This window comes from Eriocheir sinensis, unplaced genomic scaffold (genome assembly GCF_024679095.1).
Source record: "Eriocheir sinensis breed Jianghai 21 unplaced genomic scaffold, ASM2467909v1 Scaffold662, whole genome shotgun sequence".
Taxonomy (NCBI): Eukaryota; Metazoa; Arthropoda; class Malacostraca; order Decapoda; family Varunidae; genus Eriocheir; species Eriocheir sinensis.
The window spans coordinates 167,385-189,849 of record NW_026112012.1 but is presented as its reverse complement, the minus strand read 5'-3'; the positions used below and the strand labels follow the sequence as shown (position 1 = coordinate 189,849).

General features: G+C 45.0%; 1 protein-coding gene across 1 annotated transcript; it reads right to left on the bottom strand.

Moving 5' to 3' along the window:
- Positions 1 to 3,951: 3,951 nt before the first annotated feature.
- Positions 3,952 to 12,246, bottom strand: LOC126993735 (hemicentin-2-like). The gene is made up of 5 exons (XM_050852910.1): positions 12,159 to 12,246; positions 11,111 to 11,275; positions 5,031 to 5,169; positions 4,553 to 4,807; positions 3,952 to 4,213 (listed from the first exon to the last, which is right to left on the bottom strand). The coding sequence occupies exons 1-5, from the start codon at positions 12,244 to 12,246 to the stop codon at positions 3,952 to 3,954; spliced, it is 909 nt and encodes a 302-aa protein (XP_050708867.1).
- Positions 12,247 to 22,465: the final 10,219 nt, after the last annotated feature.

Here is a 22,465-nt window from a genome sequence, read left to right as displayed (position 1 = left end):
ATTTCCGCTAACATTCTACTCTCCCCTTGGCGTGATACCTTCCTGATTATCATTGTTATTACTGGTTATTTTCACGTTAGTTATCCATTCCTTTTCTTTGAGTTTTCCATTCCTTTTCCTTGAGTTTTCCATTCCTTTTCCTTGAGTTTTCCATTCCTTTTCCTTGAGTTTTCCATCCCTTTTCTTTGAGTTTTCCATTCCTTTTCCTTGAGTTTTCCATTCCTTTTCCTTGAGTTTTCCATTCCTTTTCCTTGAGTTTTCCATTCCTTTTCCTTGAGTTTTCCATTCCTTTTCCTTGAGTTTTCCATTCCTTTTCCTTGAGTTTTCCATCCCTTTTCTTTGAGTTTTCCATTCCTTTTCCTTGAGTTTTCCATTCCTTTTCCTTGAGTTTTCCATCCCTTTTCCTCGAGTTTTCCATTCCTTTTCCTTGAGTTTTCCATTCCTTTTCCTCTCCCAGAACGTCTCCGCCATCACAAGCTTCCTCTCTGCACAACCTCCTTAGCACATCTTCATGCTCCATCTCCTTCTTCATACTTCCTCCTCCTCCTCCTCCTCTTCTCTCCTCTTCCTGCACTTCCATTGACGTGTCCTCTTTCCGGATGGCCTCTTACAAACTTCCCCGGTACGTGTGTGAGTGTGTGTGTGTGTGTGTGTGTGTGTGTGTGTGTGTGTGTGTGTGTAAAAACGACTATACCAAAAACTCTACGGAAACATCAACTAAACTTTCACTTACTATGTGGTATACTATTACGGTTTTATTAGGCAGAAATAGTCAGATATATGGGTGGATGGAAATTAGAGCTTTACGATCTTCTTTTTTTTTTTGCACAGAATGGTGCATAGTGATCGTCTCCAAAGACTAGCGCCGGCTTGAGGTTCATCCTGACGCTGCTTTGTGTATCTTTCCACCACACGACTATAACCAACATTTACTAATTTGTGTTTGGTTCCTGAGCTTTTGCCTGCATCTTTTTTTCATGCGAGAAGGGGAGTGCTTGAGTAATATTTTTCACTCTAACCCACTATTTTCTTTTGTTGCTGAGTTGATGCAAGGCAGTCAGTCTTCTTAATTTAATTGGAGCCGTAATAACCGAGGGGGTAGACTAACATAGGGATAGGTACACTTTAACCTTGAACCTCATGTGCTTCTGCTAAAAACATACTTATCTCTGCAATGACAGACTTAACTAAAGTTGAGCAGATGCTGCCCCTAACTTTTATTGTAACAAGCATGTGAATATCTGTAAGGTTTGGAAGTATGCAGACAAGTCTTACTTACCCTTTGCTTGACATACCACTGTTACCCGTTACGGGAATTATTTTTGGCGTCACAGATGTCAGTCATCCACGTTCGTTACGATCGAGTGATAGGTGGAAATTTGTATTTTTCATTTGATGTTTATTAATGCTGGAATTACTTTACTCACTTATGCTGGAATTATATATTTCAGTGAGATTTATTACAACAGTGATTGCTACTAAGGTTCTCCAGACTTGTCCTTGTTATCACATTGTAACTATTAGGAGACTCTACGGATAACATTATCTCTTTTCACACAACCTTATCTATTGTTGTAAACCCCACCCGTCTCAACGGCGTGCCGAGGGTAACGACACTGGCAATTAGTTGTCACGCAACGGATGAGTGTTTCTCTACGACAGTTTTGTGTCAAGGTGTAACTCGAAGGCCCAGTGTGTAGCAGATCTTCTTCAAGGATTGTTCCTTTTTCTTTTTACTATTCCAAATAGCTCCATTACCATGTATCCTAATGACAGTTTAGTCAATTAAATTTTACTAGGATGTATCATGTAAAAAAATTTTTGAGCTATTATTTTGTTTTCTCGGAATAGTGCTCAACTTCTACATCCACGACTCTAGCCATATTTACCTCAACCTGTATGTACATTACCCATTTCTTGTTACTTCCATGATTATTATCATTGGCATTTCCCTATGTTGTATCGTTAGGAGGGCTCTGACTTCTGTGATAATCTTTAAAGCAACTGTAATAAGATCACGCTTAGCTAGTACACTTTGGGCGACTGTAACATGGGTAGGTACTGAAATTTGCAAAGGTGGGGCGAGTCGCTAGGTCGCGACTTCTAGGGAACCGAGCGATGTAACATGTACATTATAATGTACATGTGAATGTAGGTTTGTGCCAGACCCAATCAAAAGCTTTTGATATGTCCAGCGCAATAGCGAAGGTTTCACCAAAACGGCTAAGAGAGGATGACCAAGAGTCAGTCAAGAAGGCAAGGAGATCACCAGTAGAACGCCTCTTGTGGAACCCATACTGGCGATCAGATAGAAGGTCAGAAGTGGAAAGGTGCTTTTGAATCTTCCGGTTAAGGATTGATTCAAAAGCTTAAGATATTCAAGAAAGTAAAGCTATAGGGCGGCAGTTTAAAGGATTGGAACGATCACCCTTCTTAGGCACAGGCTGTATGAAGGCATACTTCCAGCAGAAAGGAAAGGTAGATGTTGACAGTCAGAGGCGAAAGACTTTGACCAGGCAGGGTGACAGTACGGACGCACAGTTTTTAAGGTGTGTGTGTGTGTGTGTGTGTGTGTGTGTGTGTGTGTGTGTGTGTGTGTGTGTGTGTGTGTGTGTGTGTGTGTGTGTGTGTGTGTGTGTGTGTGTGTGTGTGTGTGTGTGTGTGTGTGTGTGTGTGTGTGTGTGTGTGTGTGTGTGTGTGTGTGTGTGTGTGTGTGTGTGTGTGTGTGTGTGTGTGTGTGTGTGTGTGTGTGTGTGTGTGTGTGTGTGTGTGTGTGTGTGTGTGTGTGTGTGTGTGTGTGTGTGTGTGTGTGTGTGTGTGTGTGTGTGTGTGTGTGTGTGTGTGTGTGTGTGTGTGTGTGTGTGTGTGTGTGTGTGTGTGTGTGTGTGTGTGTGTGAGTGTTTCTATCAAGCCATGTGTCTCTTTAATAATTTTTCTTTCTATGTATCTATCTATCTATATCTATCTTTATTTATTTATTTATTTATTTATTTATTTATTTTTCTTTTGTGTGTGTGTGTGTGTGTGTGTGTGTGTGTGTGGAAGCGCGCGCGTGTGAAGAAGGAATTGTCGGTCTTACATCAGGGGCAGCTTATGGCATTTCAGCGAGCTTCATCCGTCACTCCGAGGAGGCATTTTTGTGAAAGCAATAGCCTGGGCAGGCGAGAGGCGAGAGGCGCTGTACAAATATGGGCAGGAATAACACACACACACACACACACACACACACACACACACACACACACACACACACACACACACACACACACACACACACACACACACACAACGGCTGTCATGCATGCAAAGAGCGCGGGGCTTGCCAAGTGGTGAGGCGGGTCATTGCCAAATTCCCGACACGTGCAGCCGAGGAGCGGTGATTTAAAGTGTCTCAGTGACGACCATATTCTTGAACCTTTCGCCGCCCATGCAGACACATTTGACAAGGCTTTCGTAGGGGTTTGGGGCATTTCCAGGGTAGTTTAATGACCCTGGTTTTAGTTTGACCCTTCGTCTTTACCGTGAACGTGAAAAAAAACACTCATGAAAACCAGATTAATCTAATTCTCGACCTTTGGAAATAGTTAATGTGAGAGCTCGAAGGGTCTAGATTCCAAAGGTTCTCAAACTTGGTGCCGCGGACAGTGTCTAGGGGTGCCACAAGATCATCGTGAATTTTGAATCATACTTTTTTTCTTCTCCTTATGTTAGTCTGCATTTACAACTCTTAAGTTAATCTAACTCGACTGATGAGTTATGTTTGGGCATGTACTGTACCGTACGTTAATTTTTGGTAAACTCTGGAACAGCCATCATGTGTCTGTATTTCCTCCTGCCTATGACCTCTACACCTGATATTGACCTCTCATGTTTTTCTTTATAGGAGCAGTGCTTTATTATTTTCGTTGTTTTGCCTTTGAACTCTTTCATTACTGTAAAAAAATTTATATGTCATAGTTTTGTCTCACCTTGGACCTGTATGTGGGCCACGGCGTCGAGCGAATCCTCCCTGTTCTCCGCCCAGCACATGTACGTCCCCTTGTCCTCCTCCTGCAGGCCATGGATGTGCAGGCTGCTGGTGGTGGTGCCGCAGAACAGTGTGTCCAGGTCCCTGTTCTCCGCCCGGCACCTGTACGTCCCCTCGTCCTCCTCCTGCAGGCCATGGATGTGCAGGCTGCTGCTGGTGGTGCCGCAGAACAGTGTGTCCAGGTCCCTGAGGAAAGACAGAAAGGTACGGTAAGCAAGTGAGTTTTGTATCTAATTGCTGTTTGTCACTTTTTTTTCACAGTAGAGGAAGCAGCTCGAGGGAAAAAAAATACCAACAAAAGCAGTCCATTACAATAAGCCTGCTGCAACACTTACCTTATATACAGCAATAACTGCAACACACACACACAAACTAAAAAAAAAAGGAATGGGTATATATTTATTTGATTCTGAAACCTCTCCCTCAGTCACTGTTATCCAAGCTCTCAAGACACATCAAAATGACCCTCTCAGTCATCTCCCAAATTCCCTTTCATCATCAACGGAACGCTTTGCAGGTCCTTACGCCATGTGGATGGTGGCGCCGTCCTTGAGCCACACCATGGCTGGCTCCGGGTAGCCGTTGGCCGCACAGTCCACGGTGATCTTGTCCCCCACCTTGCCTATCGTGGACTTTGGCTGAGCAGTGAGCACGGGCCGCTGGGGGTCCCGCAGGGCGTAGGCTTCCTTGACTGTGAGTGTGGCTTGCTGGGACACCTTGCTCTTGTTGGCTTGGCAGCAATACTCCCCGGCATGGCTACATTCTCTATTTCTAAGGCACCTGGAGAGGCAAGCAACTTCAATGCTGGAGCTACAAGTATCTTAAGTATGTGATTGAAGCTCAGGTCACACAGCATGACTCACACAATGATGAACACTAATGAATGATTGAAAATGCCCTAAGTTAATCGTCAATTTCTTCCTTAAAGCTATTTTCCATGGGTCAGGGCAGAACAGTCTGCCTGAACCTTTCCTCTCAGCCCTTCCTCCCTGAAGACACCCACCAGATGGAAGGCGTGTCATTCGTGAGTCTGGCTTCAGCGGGTGACTGTTCCTGAACCCCTTGATGGAGGGCGCCGGCATGGTGTCCAGGGCACACGGGAACCCAGTGCGCTCCCCCTCCATGACCGTCACGTCCTGAGGCTTCTCATCAAACTCTGGCAGTGGTGGGGGAGAGAGCGAGGCTGTGTGTGTGGGGATGCACACAGAGAGCATTGCCCAACACTGACACCAAACTGAAACACTCACACTCATAAAGAAATATGAAAACTACGTAATATTTTTTAATACTGTCTGTTGCCACTTCTAATGTCCAAGACGAAACAGAGAAACATCATATGAAAAAAAAAAGAATAAATATGTATATGCTATTTCATAAAAGATGCATTTAGTCATGCTTCATAAATTATGATCTTTGTATATATATATATATATATATATATATATATATATATATATATATATATATATATATATATATATATATATATATATATATATATATATATATATATATATATATATATATATATATATATATATATATATCAGGACACCTCTCCTGAAACTGACTTATCTTTCGGCCACCTCTTGGATTCTTTAGAGCAGCGAGTAGCGGCTTTTTTTATTTTTTTATTAATGTTTACTTTTTGTGCCCTTGAGCTGTCTCCTTTGCTGTAAAAAAAATATATATATATATATATATATATATATATATATATATATATATATATATATATATATATATATATATATATATATATATATATATATATTTGAAACATTTATTAATAGCCTATTAGTTGCAGTTACATATGTTGATGTATGTATTGTTAGAGGTCAGTCTTTATATAAGCATAAGCTTTTCAGTAATATAATATATATATATATATATATATATATATATATATATATATATATATATATATATATATATATATATATATATATATATATATATATATATATATATATATATATATATATATATATATATATATATACAAGAACATTACTGCTGAGGTGTGGACTGAACAAAACCTGTCTGCCCCAGCCCACTGTGCTGTAGGTGGCCCGGCACAAGTGATGAAGACAAATGAAACTCCTGCAAGACAGGAGGCAGGCTGGGGCAGTCCAATGGTTCTGCCCAAACCTGCATTACAGTGTTTGTATGGCCTTTGGTGACTGCCTCAGAAGGGAAACGGATAACTCACAATGATGAAATGCAATGCAAAAAGTATACATTTGTAGACTATCTAGGCATTTACATAATGAAGAGCAGCAACAGTTTTATGTTCCAGGTGACCACAACAATTTACATGACATAAATAACAGGAAGATCAGTCATCATCATCATCATCATCATCATCATCATCATTTCATGGACACCTGCTCCTAGGAGCTCCCAGCAGGGGATGGCCACGGCAGAAGAGCTTCCATCTTTCTCTATCCAGACACTCCCTCCTTGCCTGCTCAAAGTTTCTCAAAGATTTTTCCCCCCTCTCCCTAATGTACTCTAGCACCCTATGCCTCCATTTCACTGGAGGTCGTCCTCTAGCATTCCCTCCCTCTATCTCACTCACATACACCCTTCTGGTCATCTTACTCTCCTCCATTCGCTCTATGTGGCCAAACCACTTTAAGGTCTGTCGCTTCACTTCTTCCACCACTCCACACTTCTTCCCTTCACCCCTGTGACACATTCCAAAACACACTTTCATTACTCATTCCATCCATTCTACTCACACCACAAGCACTCCTCAGGTAACTCATTTCCACTGCCTGCACTCTAGACTTTCATTCCAGACCCACGTTTCATATGTAAGGGTTGGTACTATTATTGTATTTCTCAAATCCCTCTTTACCTCCATGCTCACACTTCTACCATTCATGATTCGTCCCAAAGACCCTACCACCCTTCTTCCTTGCAATGCTCTTTCTCTTATCTCTCCCTCCATGCTTACACACAAATGATCCAAGGTACTTAAACTCATTGACCTCCTCCATTTTTTCACCATTCAAAATTATTTTGCATTTTTTTTCTTCACATCTTTGCTCAAACTTTCTGTAAGAACTCCTCCCTGGATGATTCTGGGCATATTCCTCCAACTCATCCCCCCTCTGACTCCTTAATGCCTGTAATTAAGATTCTTACAACTGATGTTTTCAAAGCCTGCTCTGGCTTCAACTCTCAGAAGGCTTATCGACCTGATGGAGTGCCTCCTATTGTCCTTAAAAACTGTGCTTCCATGCTGACACCCTGCCTGGTCAAACTCTTTCGTCTCTGCCTCTCAACATCTACCTTTCCTTCCTGCTGGAAGTATGCCTTTGTACAGCTTGTGCCTAAGAAGGGTGACCGCTCTAATCCTCAAACTACCGCCCAATAGCTTTACTTTCATGTCTATCTAAAGCTTTTGAATCAATCCTTGGAAGATTCAAAAGCACCTTTCCACTTCTAACCTTCTATCTGATCGCCAGTATGGATTCCGCAAGGGGCGTTCTACTGGCGATCTTCTTGCTCTCTTAACTGACTCTTGGTCATCCTCTCTTAGCCATTTCGGTGAAACTTTCTCTGTTGCGCTTGACATATTGAAAGCCTTCGATAGAGTTTGGCACCAGTATTTGCTTTCTAAACTGCCCTCTTTCGGATTCTATCCCTCTCTCTGTTCCTTTATCTCCAGTTTCCTCTCCGGCCGTTCTATCTTTGCGGTGGTAGACGGTCACTGCTCTTCCCCTAAACCTATCAACAGTGGCGTTCCACAGGGCTCTGTCCTATCACCCACTCTCTTCCTGTTGTTCATCAATGATTTTTCTATAACAAACTGTCCTGTCCACTCATACGCTGACGACTCCACTCTGCATTATTCAACTTCTTTCAATAGAAGACCCTCTCAACAGGATGTACACGACTCCAGACTGGAGGCTGCAGAATAATTAACCTCAGACCTTGCTATCATTTCCGATTGAGGCAGAAGGAACCTTGTGTCCGTCAATGCCTCAAAAACTCAATTTCTCCACCTATCAACTCGACACAATCTTCCAAACACCTATCCCCTATTCCTCGATAACACTCAGCTGTCACCGTCTTCAACACCAAACATCCTCGGTCTATCCTTAACTCAAAATCTCAACTGGAAACTTCACATCTCCTCTCTCGCTAAATCAGCTTCCTCGAGGTTGGGCGTTCTGTATCGTCTCTGCCAGTTCTTCTCCCCTGCACAGTTGCTATCCATATACAGGGGCCTTGTCCGCCCTCGTATGGAGTATGCATTTCACGTGTGGGAGGGCTCCACCACACAGCTCTTCTGGACAGAGTGGAGTCTAAGGCTCTTCGTCTCATCAGCTATCCTCCTACTGATAGTCTTCACCTCTTAACCCAGCAGCGTCGGTGGACCCATTTTGGGCTCTTGAGTCGGTCCGCTGAAATGGTGGACCTGTATGGGCTCGGCTCAAAACACCTAATTCGAGCTAATTGTAGGCGGTGGCGAAGATAGAGCAACCCACCATGCATGCCCTGGGTCATTGTGGTGGGTGAGTGATCTTGAGGTGGGCTTATTTGTCATAGGTGGTGCTGTAATGTCATGGCAGACTGAATTAGCTATCCATAGAGTAATCAGTTGTCAAATTATCTAAAGTAGACAACAAGCGACTCTCGGCTAGATGTCATGCATCACGAGACTGTTTATTTTGTAACAAACACCACCCAAAAAGAATGGAGTTTGAGTATAAATAAATATTTTTAACGGCTTCATGGTTATGAGAGGAGTACTCTGATGTATGTTCCATGCTCTTTTCTTAGTCTCAAAATGCAGTGTAATGGTGCCGTTTCTCAGCCACATCTCGGCTTTCCCATAGCCGAAGCCCACGGGTTAAATTCCGTCGCGATGTTGCCTCTCTTTATATCTTCTATCGATATTTTCACGCTGACTGCTCTTCTGAACTTGCTAACTACATGCCTCCCCCCCTCCCACAGCCCCGCTGCACACGACTTTCTACTCATGCTCATCCTTATACTGTCCAAACCCCTTATGCAAGAGTTAACCAGCATCTTCACTCTTTCATCCCTCACGCTGGTAAACTCTGGAACAATCTTCCTTCATCTGTATTTCCTCCTGCCTACGAGTTGAACTCTTTCAAGAGAAGGGTATCAGGACCTCTCCTCCCGAAATTGACCTCTTTCGGCCACCTCTTTTGATTATTTTTAGGAGCAGCGAGCGGGCTTTTTTTTTATTATTGTTTCCTTCTTTGTGCCCTTTGAGCTGTTTCCTTTGTTGTAAAAAATAAATAAATAGATAAATAAAACATTCAATTCCCACTCTATATGGACATACAAAATCTACAGCCTCACTTCTCACAAACCATCACTTTACTTTTGTTGACATTTACTTTCAGCTTTCTCCTTTTACAGACATTATCAAAAACACTGACCAAATTTTGTGGGTCACTTTCATTTTCTGCAATAAGCACTGTGTCATCAGCAAACAGTATCGAATTCAGTACCCACTTACGTCCCTCAATCAGTCAGCCTGTGAAATGATGAAGGCTGAGCACCAGGCAGGGAAGAGAACATTCCAGCAAACTATAATGTAAAAAATGTAAAGCCAATAAAATATTCCTGTGGAATGATGAACATCTCATGATTGTATAGAGCCTGTGGCAGCCAGCAACATAACAAACACTTTCTTGTCATGAAAATGAGCATAAATACTCACTTTAAGGCAGTTCACACAGCTACAAAGAACAAGATACAAAATGAACAACATACATCACAAGACAAAGCCCCTGCTGAGAGTGTTGGCCACACAGTGTTAGGCCTTGGCACAAGTATGAGAGAGTATTAACATGCACAAGGTGTCTTTACCATCCTCTTTCTGTGAGGAGAGAAACCAAGCATGAGTCTTGGCAGGGAATTATTCAATGCTATTTGTCATGCCATACATTCCTCATGGGAATATTTACAAGTTCATCACATGCAGCAAAACCATTCTTCCTTGCAAGGCAAACAGCTGAGGTTTTGTTTTATTGTAATGCCTTGAAAACTAAGGACACCTTCCCTGTACAAGATACTACAGAGATACTTAGTAGAATAACCACTTTTTAATGTATATGAAACTAGTCCAGAATTCTCCATTTCCTGCCTCTTGAGCCACGAGGCTGGGGAGTAAGGCTCAGCACTGCCACAGACTGGCTGACCAGCCCAGGGCTCTCTCCAGGGCCAAGTCCTGGCCAGAGGGGGACCTTGGCCAGCCACCTCTAACCAGAGGCCCCTCTACCCCCACCACTGACTGGGTATGATGTATTACCAGGGGTTGTGCCCGACCTCCCCAGGGCGGGGGGGGGGTCTAAACTGGATGCGGAGATCCGTCACCATGAGCTTCATGCCCTCTCGGGAAGGTAGTGACGGACAATCTTGAGTCTATTGTGTGATGAGACCATGGTGAATTACACACACACACACACACACACACACACACACACACACACACACACACACACACACACACACATGTCCCGGTCACTCAGTGGATAGAGCGTCTGGCTCACAACCAGAAGGACCGGGGCCTGATTCCCTGGCCGGGTGAAGATAAGTTGTTTATCTTCTTTCACGTGTAGCCCTGTTCACCTAGCAGTGAGTAAGCGACGTCAGGCAAGGAGTTGTGACCTCGTTGTGGCGGTGTGTTGTGTGTGAGTTGTCTCAGTCCTGCCCAAGGATCAGTACTACGAGCTCTGTGCTCTTCCGCAGGGGAACGGCTGGCTGTCTCGAGAGAAACGCGCAGCACACCAAGAGGTGATCTACACACACACACACACACACACACACACACACACACACACCAAATCACCCAAGTAGGTAGGTAATATTTTGTTAGTGTGTTCATGTCACAGCTGCAGACCTTCCCAGGAATCAGGACAAGGTGGAAGGAGGTAGTTTTCTCTCCTTGCTCTACAGAGTATGAACCAACATGTGCATTGTGCATCCTCAGAAAGTCACTGAGCCAAAGACAGTCTTACCAAATCCTACACAAGACTGCCTGACTACTGCCCGTCAAGAGGTACTGCGAGGGATGACAGCCGTGGCACTCACCAACAATGCTGAGCCTGGCGTGGGTGGAGATGAAGGTGCCCACACCCAGGGAGTCACTGATGGATGCCCTCATCAGTCTGCTCCGGGCGTTGACCCAGGTGAGGTGCAGCACCCCGTTGGGCACCATGCACCTGCAGGGAGGGACGAGGTGCAGGCCAAGGTGTGCTGTAAGTGCAGGGAGAGGTGAGGTGTGGAGGTTCTGTGGTAATAATAAAAGGAACAGAGGAAGGATGCAAAAATAAATAGGCAAGAAATAAACCAAAGAGAGAATGACAAGACAGAATAATAATAAAACACAAGGCAAGAGAGTGAGGGAGGCAGGAGAGGAGGAGGCTCTGGATTCATTCTTTGATATTCTTGGCCAACACACTAAGACAAGGTGGCTGAGCTGCATGAAGGTGGACAAGATGGGTGACCACACGTCCTCTGTGTGTACTTGAGGCCACTTCCAACACAATAACATTGAATTTAATTCAATTGAAATACTTATTGTTGATTAAAAGATAATACAGTAAAATTCTAAGGACATATAAACATGTTTCATTTTGCTTGAGGATCAAAATAGGTTTAGAAAATATTATAGGAAAATGTCTTCAGTACATTATAGTGACATTGGTACCCCTAGAAATGAAGGCTGTGCAACCTTATACATTAGGATATTAAATAAAGATATATTTATAGCCCAGCCTAGAGGAGTTTCTCGCTGAATACTATCACATGACCAAATAGTAACCTATCACCGCTGAAATAGTAATATTTCCCAGCATTTTAAAATTTCAGAAATGAGTAATAATAATGAAGAGTTATCAGAGTGATGCTTAGCAAATACAATTAAAAAAATTAGTGTTAGTCATTAGAGTGGGTTGGGTGTGATTCTAGAGTTTTACCAATGCAGGTAAGGCACACCCAAAAGCTACCTTCTGTTCATCTAAAATTTTGTAACACGTCCAGCCAATGAGACTGAAGTATCCATTGTGAGTCTGTTATAACAGCTAGAGCCCTGAGGGGGAGATCAAATCCAATAATTTTGGTCATAAGGGCGACGTACAGCTCCCCTCATCAGCTTGGATGTCTGGGCCTGAGGCGAAGGGTTGCTCCAGTCCTTGTAGCTGTGTCTCTCTCACAATGAATTCCATATCAGGACAACAGGAGGGCAGTTATGACAGCAAGACACACACACTGCATGTCTGGTACAAACCTGACCAACGAGAGGGTTTCCTCCCAAGACGAAAAAAAAAAGTCAGCACAACTCTATCTTCTCAGCGGGCTTGCAGGTAATTCATAAATTTTGTATCCCCTCTGTGGCCTGTTGTTACAGCCAAAGGCAAGGCTGCAAGGAGTTGCCACATTAAAAAGCAGCCAAATCTGCTTCCAAAATAGGTAAAATTATGTTTTTAATACCTCGCAGTGTTCGATGGGCCACTAAAAGCGCCCAGCAGCTTCATAAACAGGGCCGCCAATGTTGGTTCTCTCTCTATCAAGGGACTCTACCCTGGCCTGGCACTCCTCCAGGGCTTTAAGGTCATCACAGGTGCCAGCTGGTTCATGCCACGCCACCGTCACCTCACCGCTGCCAGCCTTATCCCCACAGGCCATTACTCCTTCCTCCACCCTGACGGCCAGACCCACACACCCACCCCAGGCCATTACTCCTTCCTTCACCGTAACAGGCCTCTATGTACCGTTGGCTGCTATGTACCACCAGCTGCTATGTACCATAATTATAGCTATGTAACATTATTATTAATATAATTAATAATAATGTTTATTTGTTTACCACGCAAATAGAGAATAGAGCAAATAGAGCTCTGCTCATTATTTGCTTCGAAAAGGGTAACTTAGGACCTCCAGTGGATCTGCTCACTATTTGCTTCGAAACTCCAGTGAACTTGCTCAGTATTTACTTCCTAACTCCAGTTATCCTTTTTATACTACCATGGCATCAGCACTTTTCCTTTGCTCAGGATGTGGATTGTGTGTTCGCCCAGGAAGCCCCTATCTGTGACGGTGCAACAAGTGGCGCCACTGCTTATGTGGTACAGCAACATCACAATCTGAGTACCGAATATAGACAGACCATTGAAAGCTGGTCATGTTTTCATGTGGTGTTGCCCAGACTGTCCTGACTGGATGGAAGTTTCAGGTACAATTATCTTTCTGTTTGTTAGGGGCCTTAGCTTTCTTTTGCATGAGCATTTAGATAAGGATGGGTGGGAGAGGAGGGGTACTAATTTATGCCCATAGACCCTCTCTCTCTCTCTTCTACAAACAGCCGTAGTGAGGACTCATAGGTCTGTTGTTGTTTGCCTTCCTTGTAACTCTCTCTCTCCTCTGTATTCCTTTATGTATTTTGAAGTCATTTGTAGTCATTTAGGTTTAGTTGTACCCCTTTGCATTACTATGTATGTACCTTGTTACTTACTCACTTTCCTGTCCCACTCATGTTTTCCCTCATCCCTCTTATTTTCATTTTCCCCACTCACTTTCCCCTGTCCCACTCACTTTCCATCCCCCCCTCTCACTATACATTTGCTCATATTTTTTACCCTGGTTTCAGGTGATGCTGATGATCCTTTTAATGTCTTCCCAGTCGAAGAGCAGCCTGCAACAATCAACAACACACCCAATGGCTTCAACATCACACTTCCTATTGATGACATCACGCCAGCTGCAGAAACATCATTAGATGATGAAGCGTTACCAACAACGATCCTTGCAGACACTCCTGTGACCTACAAAATTGTTTCCGGTGGAACAAGAAAAGGCAGCTCTCCTCGCTGATTCTTTGGGTTTTACGTACACCAGGAAGCGAGTCATTTGTCTCAGTCACATGGATATGCAGCTACCGTGGTAAAAAGTGCTATGCAACAATTTCACAGCAAATAGGAACAATGAACTTCAAAAGTGGACACCACCAACACACACATCCTGAGGATCCTGGTGCTGAACTCAAAGCATCGACACGAGCTTTCGTTAAAAAGTCTGCTTTGGAATTTCCATTTGCATCATCTGGGGAAATAGTAAAGAAAGCACTCTCAAGCTGGGAAAATTCAGATGTTCCCTTACCAAATATAAACACTCTAGTCAGATGCACCAATCGCGCCAGGGAAGGACAACGTCCAAAACACCCTGAAGATATTAGTTTTGTATTAAACACAGATCATGTTCCACAGGACTTTCTTCAAGTTGATCTATTTGAAAATGGACAACAGCATCTCATATTTGCAAAACCAATTCAGTTGCAGCATCTGTCCAAATCTAAAGTTTGGTACATGGACGGAACTTTTAAAATTGTTCGTACCCCTTTTGTTCAGCTTTTAGTGCACAGTTTATAAAGAAGGATGGAATTATGAAACAGGTTCCATTGTGCTTTGTCCTAATGTCAAGAAGAAAGAAAAAGGACTATGTAGCTGTCATAAGAAAAATTACTGATTTAACGTCAACATCTGTTTGTGAAGTTGTTTTGGATTTTGAAAGAGCACTATGGTCAGCAGTGCGAGTGTGCATTCCCGAGGCTTCCCTTCATGGCTGCTGGTTTCACTGGGCCCAAGCAGTGTACCGCAGAGTGAAGAGACTAGCTCTACAAAATGCCTATATTAATCAACTCACTGTAAGACAATTCATTCGGCAGATAATGGCGCTGCCAAACATACCTCCATCTCATATAGAGCCAGCTTACTACTTGGTATCTGGTACATATCAGCCTTGTTTGGTACATATAAGCCAAAGCACTGGTACATAGGACCCGGTACATAGCAGCCCAACAATGGTACATATAAGCCAAAGCAGTGGTACATAGGAGCCGGTACATAGCAGCCCAACAATGGTACATATAAGCCAAAGCAGTGGTACATAGCAGCCGACGGTACATAGCAGCTAGCATTCTCCTTCACCCTGACGGCCAGACACACACACCCACCCCAGGCCATTACTCCTTCCTTCACCCTGACGGCCAGACACACACACCCACCCCAGGCCATTACTCCTTCCTTCACCCTGACAGCCAGACACAGTACACCCACACACCCCAGGCCATTACTCCTTCCTTCACCCTGACGGCCAGACACACACACACACCCCAGGCCATTACTCCTTCCTTCACCCTGACGGCCAGACACACACACACACCCCAGGCCATTACTCCTTCCTTCACCCTGACGGCCAGACACACACACACACCCCAGGCCATTACTCCTTCCTTCACCCTGACGGCCAGACACACACACACCCCAGGCCATTACTCCTTCCTTCACCCTGATGGCGAGACACACACACACACCCCAGGACATTACTCCTTCCTTCACCCTGACGGCCAGACACACTACACTCACACACCCCAGGCCATTACTCCTTTCTTCACCCTGACGGCCAGACACACACACCCACCCCAGGCCATTACTCCTTCCTTCACCCTGACGGCCAGACACACACACCCACCCTAGGCCATTACTCCTTCCTTCACCCTGACGGCCAGACACACACACACACCCCAGGCCATTACTCCTTCCTTCACCCTGACGGCCAGACACACACACACACCCCAGGCCATTACTCCTTCCTTCACCCTGACGGCCAGACACACACACACACCCCAGGCCATTACTCCTTCCTTCACCCTGACGGCCAGACACACACACCCACCCCAGGCCATTACTCCTTCCTTCACCCTGACGGCCAGACACACACACACACCCCAGGCCATTACTCCTTCCTTCACCCTGACGGCCAGACACACACACACACCCCAGGCCATTACTCCTTCCTTCACCCTGACGGCCAGACACACACCCACCCCAGGCCATTACTCCTTCCTTCACCCTGACGGCCAGACACACACACCCACCCCAGGACATTACTCCTTCCTTCACCCTGACGGCCAGACACACACACACACCCCAGGCCATTACTCCTTCCTTCACCCTGACGGCCAGACACACACACACACCCCAGGCCATTACTCCTTCCTTCATGCACAGCCCCGTGTTGGCAGGTCGTCAGCACCAGGTCATCATCGGCACTGAGGAGGATGTGAGGGTCGGGAGGGCAGGAGAAAGTCGAGGGAAGAGGCTTTACAGGGGCGGGGAGCCACACACACACACATGTTCTGTTGTTGTGTTGATGTTCTTGGGGTCAGCCTTTGCAACGGCCCGCCCTGATTTTCTGATTGATTGATTGATAGTTTATTGTTGCAGGTAAACAACAAGGGAGAAGGGAGGAACATGCCATCCCAACCCCCAGGCAGGACAGAGTGTGATTATACAATATTATTTCGTGCAGGGCTGGATGAGATCCCGTATGAATTGTATAAGAATGGAGGTGAGGTGGTGATAGACAGGATGACTGAGCTGTTCAACTGTGTATGGGAGAATGAGAGAGTGCCTCGGGAATGGAACGAATGCAGAGTGACTCTGATACACAAGGGAGGACATAAGAGTAAGAAATAACTGAAGAATTATAGGCCGATAGCCCTGGCGAGTACGGTGGGAAAGATTTTCTGTGCTGTGTTGAATGAAAGGCTGTGTAAGTGGATTGAAATAGAGAGAGTGCTGGGTGAGGAGCAGAATGGTTTTCGCACAGACAGGAGGGCAGAGGACAATATGTATGTGGTAAATGAGATGATAGAGAGGAAAAGGAAGAATGGAAGTCCGTTGTATCTTGGGTTTCTGGATATTGAGAAAGCGTATGATAGAGTGAACAGGGAGGTGATGTGCAAGGTACTGGAGAAAGTAGGTTTGAGTGATAAGATAGTGCGAATCATTAGGAGCATATATGTGGATACGAGAGCCAGGTATAGGTTAGGAGCATTAGAGACAGAGTGGGTGAGGAGTGAAAGAGGTGTTAGAGGGCAGATCCTGTCTCCAACTCTCTTCAGTCTGTATACTGAGGAGTTGGCAGCCAGGATGAGGAGAAAGAATGCAGGAGTAAAAGTGGGAGAAGACAGGGCATGTGTGCTTCTGTATGCAGATGACGTGGTAGTCATGAGTGAGTCAGCGGAGGAACTGCAGGAACTATTAGATATGGTGAATGAGTATGGGAGAGATTTTGGAGGAAATATAGTAGTGAGAAAAGTCAGATAATGGTTGTGAATGGGGCAGAAGATGAGAGAAATAGGACCTGGAGGCTAGGAGACACAGAGCTAGGGCAAACAGATGCATACAAGTACCTGGGTGTATGGATGAGTCCGAGCGGATGTGAAAGGACAAAGAATGAGAAGATTAGCCTAGTCAATCAATGGGTGGGCTGTCTGGGAAGTGCGGCAAGAATGAGAGCATGTAAGTATGATGTGCTGAGAGAGGTGTGGAAGAGTGTAGCAGTGCTGAGTGTGATGTATGGGATGGAGGTGATTACATGGAGTGAGTTGGAAATGGATAAATTGGAAGTAGGGCAAAATGGGATCGGTAGGTTAGCTTTGAATGCACCAAGGTATGCAGCGGTGGAAGCATTGAGGGTGATATGGGGTGGAGTACCTTAGGGAAAGATTTAGGAAGGCTACCCTTAGATACAAAGTCAGATTGGAACGAATGGATGAAGGATATTGGCACGGAAGGTCTACTTGTGGAGTGTGCATGAGAGCAAATGGATTAAAAACTGCATGATAATGGTTGGTGACAGTGGTATGCGAGTCTGGTGGGTGAGCAGAGAGGAAGGGAGGCGTTTCTTTGAATGGAAGGTGATTGACAGAAATAGTGAGGGTCTAGAATGGAATGTGAGAAAGTGGAAGAAAGAGATAGACAGTGCAGTGAAAGGTGACGGTCTGAGGAGGTGGAAGCATGCGATGGAGTGGTACAGGGAAAGCCCCGCAGTGTGTCAGCTGGTATGATGGAAGCCTGGGTGGTGGTGATCTTCTCTTCCAAGCTCGAGCGCAGTGTATGAATGTGAATGCAAGAAATTACAGGTGGTCTGAGTCCCGCAGCAAAGTGTGACAGATGTGTGACAGGGGTGTGGTTGAAACTGTCGTGCATGTGGTGTGTGGGAGGTACCGGAGAGAAAGGATGGAGATGATGAGGGTGGCACTGAGTGAGGTGGGCTGCAGGGATGTGAATGGGAGGATTGCAAGGACAGAGAGGGAGTGGATGCTGCTGCTGCTGGGACTGAGTGATGAAGCAAATGAGAGAATTATAGAAGCCATGAAGGGTTTTCTGGAAAAGATGTGCTGTGCAAGAAATAGGGAATTGGAAGATTTGTAATGGATACTGTTGTTTTATTTTTACAGGGTGTGCCGATGAGAAGGCCTGACTCTCCAACGGGTCACCTGTACCAAGAGCGGGGACCTAAACCAACCCCGCTGAGTCCATATTTCTACCGTTACCCGTGGTTTATGCCGCCAAGATGAGGGAGACGAGTGCCGTGTTGGAAAAGCCACTCCGTGCCGTCTGTGGTGAGTGCTGGAAGCATGTGGAGGCTGTGGAAGAGGAGAAAATAGGGGGAAAACAAGCGCCATGGTGGAGGAGGGAGAGAGATGGGAGCTCGGAGCTCTAGAGGCTGCGGCCCCACAGCCTAACTAACCCCATAAAACACCCAAGAAGAAGAGATGGGAGCTGGGGAGGAATTTCTTTGAGGGAGGACAGTGAAGGGAGAGGGAGGGAAGGAAGACGTATTTCGACCGGGGAGGAAAGGAAGGAAGGGAGGACAGAATGGGGAGGAGGAAGGAAAGAAGGGAAGATGTATTTTGACTGGGGAGGAAAGGAAGGGAGGACGGTTAAGATTCGTTTTAGGTCCGTGCCAGTATCTCATTACCTACCTTATGAAACATCAGCATCTCTTCATATATCTTTTCTACAAACCTTAAACAGTCATGGAAAAGCTTTGAAAATCCAATTCAAGGACTTTTTTTTCACTCTTGAAAATAGGGGATAATGTTTATGGAGGCGCGTCACCTCCTCTGGCGGCGGCTGTGGCGACGCTGCCAGTGTTGCAAGAAATACCTCGTCGCTGAAATAAGTCACATATACATGTGGGGGGTTGTGACAATATTCAATACTCATATTGTTTGTGTGGCTCAGTCACCCCTCACCATTATCCAGTTTTCTGTAACCCACTGTTTACATTCTCAAAGGATCCGCTGTGTAACGGCTCGGAGACGGAATACAGAGCACAGGCCACGGGCGTGTATCATTGTCCTTATATAATGCATGCTACTACACATAACCATTACGTCTAAAACATGGTGGCAGCGGTAAAAGTGACATAATCCCTTCGGACACCTATAACAGCAGCGCAGTGGCGAAAGAAGTGTTCCAAGCTCGTGAAATGTGTTGAAGAGAGTGACGCCTAGCCCTGGTGATACGAGGAGCGGCGGTGCAAGAATCTGGTGAGCCAGCAATATCATTTCTCTGGAGGACACAGGGAGTGAAAGTGAAGATGGCTGTCTCTGCACTGAACGCCCCAGGCAAGATACACCTCGCAGGCAACTCCGATCAAGCATGGAAGACCTTCAAACATAAATTTGACCATGTGCTTGCTGCAGGGTTTAAGAAGAGATCCGATGAGGAAAAAGTGGCCTTACTTCTAAATCTAGGTGGGGATGAGCTGCTTGATATCTACAATTCTGTTGAGTTCCCTACACCAGATGCTAGTGGGACTGACCCTGCTAAGACTTTAACCACTGTCCTTGCCAAGTTCGACGCCCACTTTGCTCCAAGGAAGACAACGCTGATTGACAGGTACAAATTCCACAAGTGTCTGCAGCTGAGTGGAGAAACTTTGGAAGCATTCATAACAAGGCTCAGAGTTTTGGCAAAAGACTGTGATCTCAAGATTGAAAAGGACGACCTACTGCGAGACCAGCTGGTGTTTGGCTGCCGAGACGATGCACTCCGGGAGAAGTTTTTCCGAGAAGAAGACCTAACCCTACAACAAGCAGAGAAGATCGCCGCAGCACATCAAGCATCACAGAAGCAGATGTCGATCTACAAGGATGGCGCGCAAGAACCTGTTCACAGAGTCTCACACAAGCCAACCAACAAGCCCAATCAAGTGAAACAAGCTGCAAAGCCTGAGACTTCACCTACACCCAAGCAACTGAAACCCTGCAAATTCTGTGGCACCAAGCACGTCTGGAAGAAAGAAGAATGTCCAGCATACGGCCAGACATGCAGCAAGTGCAACCGGAAGAATCATCTGGCAACAAAATGCAGAGGAAAAACACGACAAGCAAAGGGACCAGCAAGGAATTCCGTTCATGGTGTACAAGATGACGCTGACGATGACCCTGAGGTGCAGTACGTGATGAAGGTATCTGACCGACACAACAACAAGGTGATCATGGCATCTATGTTGGTATGTGACAAACAAGTTGCTTTCCAAGTTGATTGTGGTGCTAGTGTCAATACCATTCCTAGACATATGATCCCAACTATTCAGTTGCAGCCCTGTAACACTGTTTTATATAACGCTGATTGACAGGTACAAATTCCACAAGTGTCTGCAGCTGAGTGGAGAAACTTTGGAAGCATTCATAACAAGGCTCAGAGTTTTGGCAAAAGACTGTGATCTCAAGATTGAAAAGGACGACCTACTGCGAGACCAGCTGGTGTTTGGCTGCCGAGACGATGCACTCCGGGAGAAGTTTTTCCGAGAAGAAGACCTAACCCTACAACAAGCAGAGAAGATCGCCGCAGCACATCAAGCATCACAGAAGCAGATGTCGATCTACAAGGATGGCGCGCAAGAGCCTGTTCACAGAGTCTCACACAAGCCAACCAACAAGCCCAATCAAGTGAAACAAGCTGCAAAGCCTGAGACTTCACCTACACCCAAGCAACTGAAACCCTGCAAATTCTGTGGCACCAAGCACGTCTGGAAGAAAGAAGAATGTCCAGCATACGGCCAGACATGCAGCAAGTGCAACCGGAAGAATCATCTGGCAACAAAATGCAGAGGAAAAACACGACAAGCAAAGGGACCAGCAAGGAATTCCGTTCATGGTGTACAAGATGACGCTGACGATGACCCTGAGGTGCAGTACGTGATGAAGGTATCTGACCGACACAACAACAAGGTGATCATGGCATCTATGTTGGTATGTGACAAACAAGCTGCTTTCCAAGTTGATTGTGGTGCTAGTGTCAATACCATTCCTAGACATATGATCCCAACTATTCAGTTGCAGCCCTGTAACACTGTTACAGGATGTAGTTACCAAACTACATCCATTGGGTAAATGTAGAATTGTCATTGTCAATTGTAGGACTAATACCAAACATTCAGTGGAGTTTGTGGTAGTAGAAGAAGATGTTACACCAATTCTGGGTAAAAAAAGCATCTGAGCAGATGAACTTGATCACAGTAAATTATGAGAACATCAGTATAGTAAGTGATTCCTTTGCTAATTACTCTGATGTATTTGCATCAGACCTTGGCAAACTACCTGGTGTTGTGAAATTAACCTTGAGTTCTAATCCAAGTCCAGTGTCAGTACAGTCATGCAGGGTACCGATCAGCATTAAGCAGAGAGTCAACAATAAGCTAAGAGAACTTGAAAGAGCCAAAGTCATTGCCAAAGTTGATGAACCAACAGAGTGGGTAAGCCGCATGGTTGTTGGAAGTAAGAAATCTGGTGACATAAGGATTTGCATTGATCCACAAGCATTAAACAAAGTCTTACAAAGGGAAATGCATCCTCTTCCAATAATTGATGATGTGCTGCCTAACCTGTCAAAGGATAAAATATTCTCTAAATTTGATCTGAGGAACGGCTACTGGCATTGTGTTTTGGATGAACAATCCAGCTACTTGACAACATTCCAAACACCACTAGGGAGATATAGATGGTTGAGACTACCTTTTGGTTTAGCTGTCAGCAGTGAAATTTTTCAAAAAAAGATTGAATACAGCATTAGAAGGTTTGCAAGGAGTTGTGTGTGTTGCTGATGATATATTAGTTTATGGTTCTGGTGACACTGATGATGAAGCACATACTGATCATGATAACAATGTACGCAAGTTGCTAGAAAGATGTAGGAATCAGGGCATCAAGTTAAATACTTGTAAGACTGAACTGAGAAAGTCTGAGATATCTTTTTTAGGCCATAAGATTTCTAAAGATGGACTAAAGCCTGACCCAGATAAAATAACTTCAATTGTCAGCATGAAAGCCCCACAAAATGTGGTGGAGGTACAGAGACTCACTGGCATGGTTAACTATTTAGCAAGGTTTCTACCCCAATTATCTGACATATTGGAACCCATTCGTCGTCTAACCAACAAAGACGTAGATTGGCAGTGGGGACCAGCTCAAGACACAGCGCTAGCACAGGTCAAACAGTCGGTGACTTCCGCCCCAGTTCTCACTTACTATGACCAGACTAGACCACTTGTTTTACAGTGCGATGCAAGTCAGACAGGTTTAGGTGC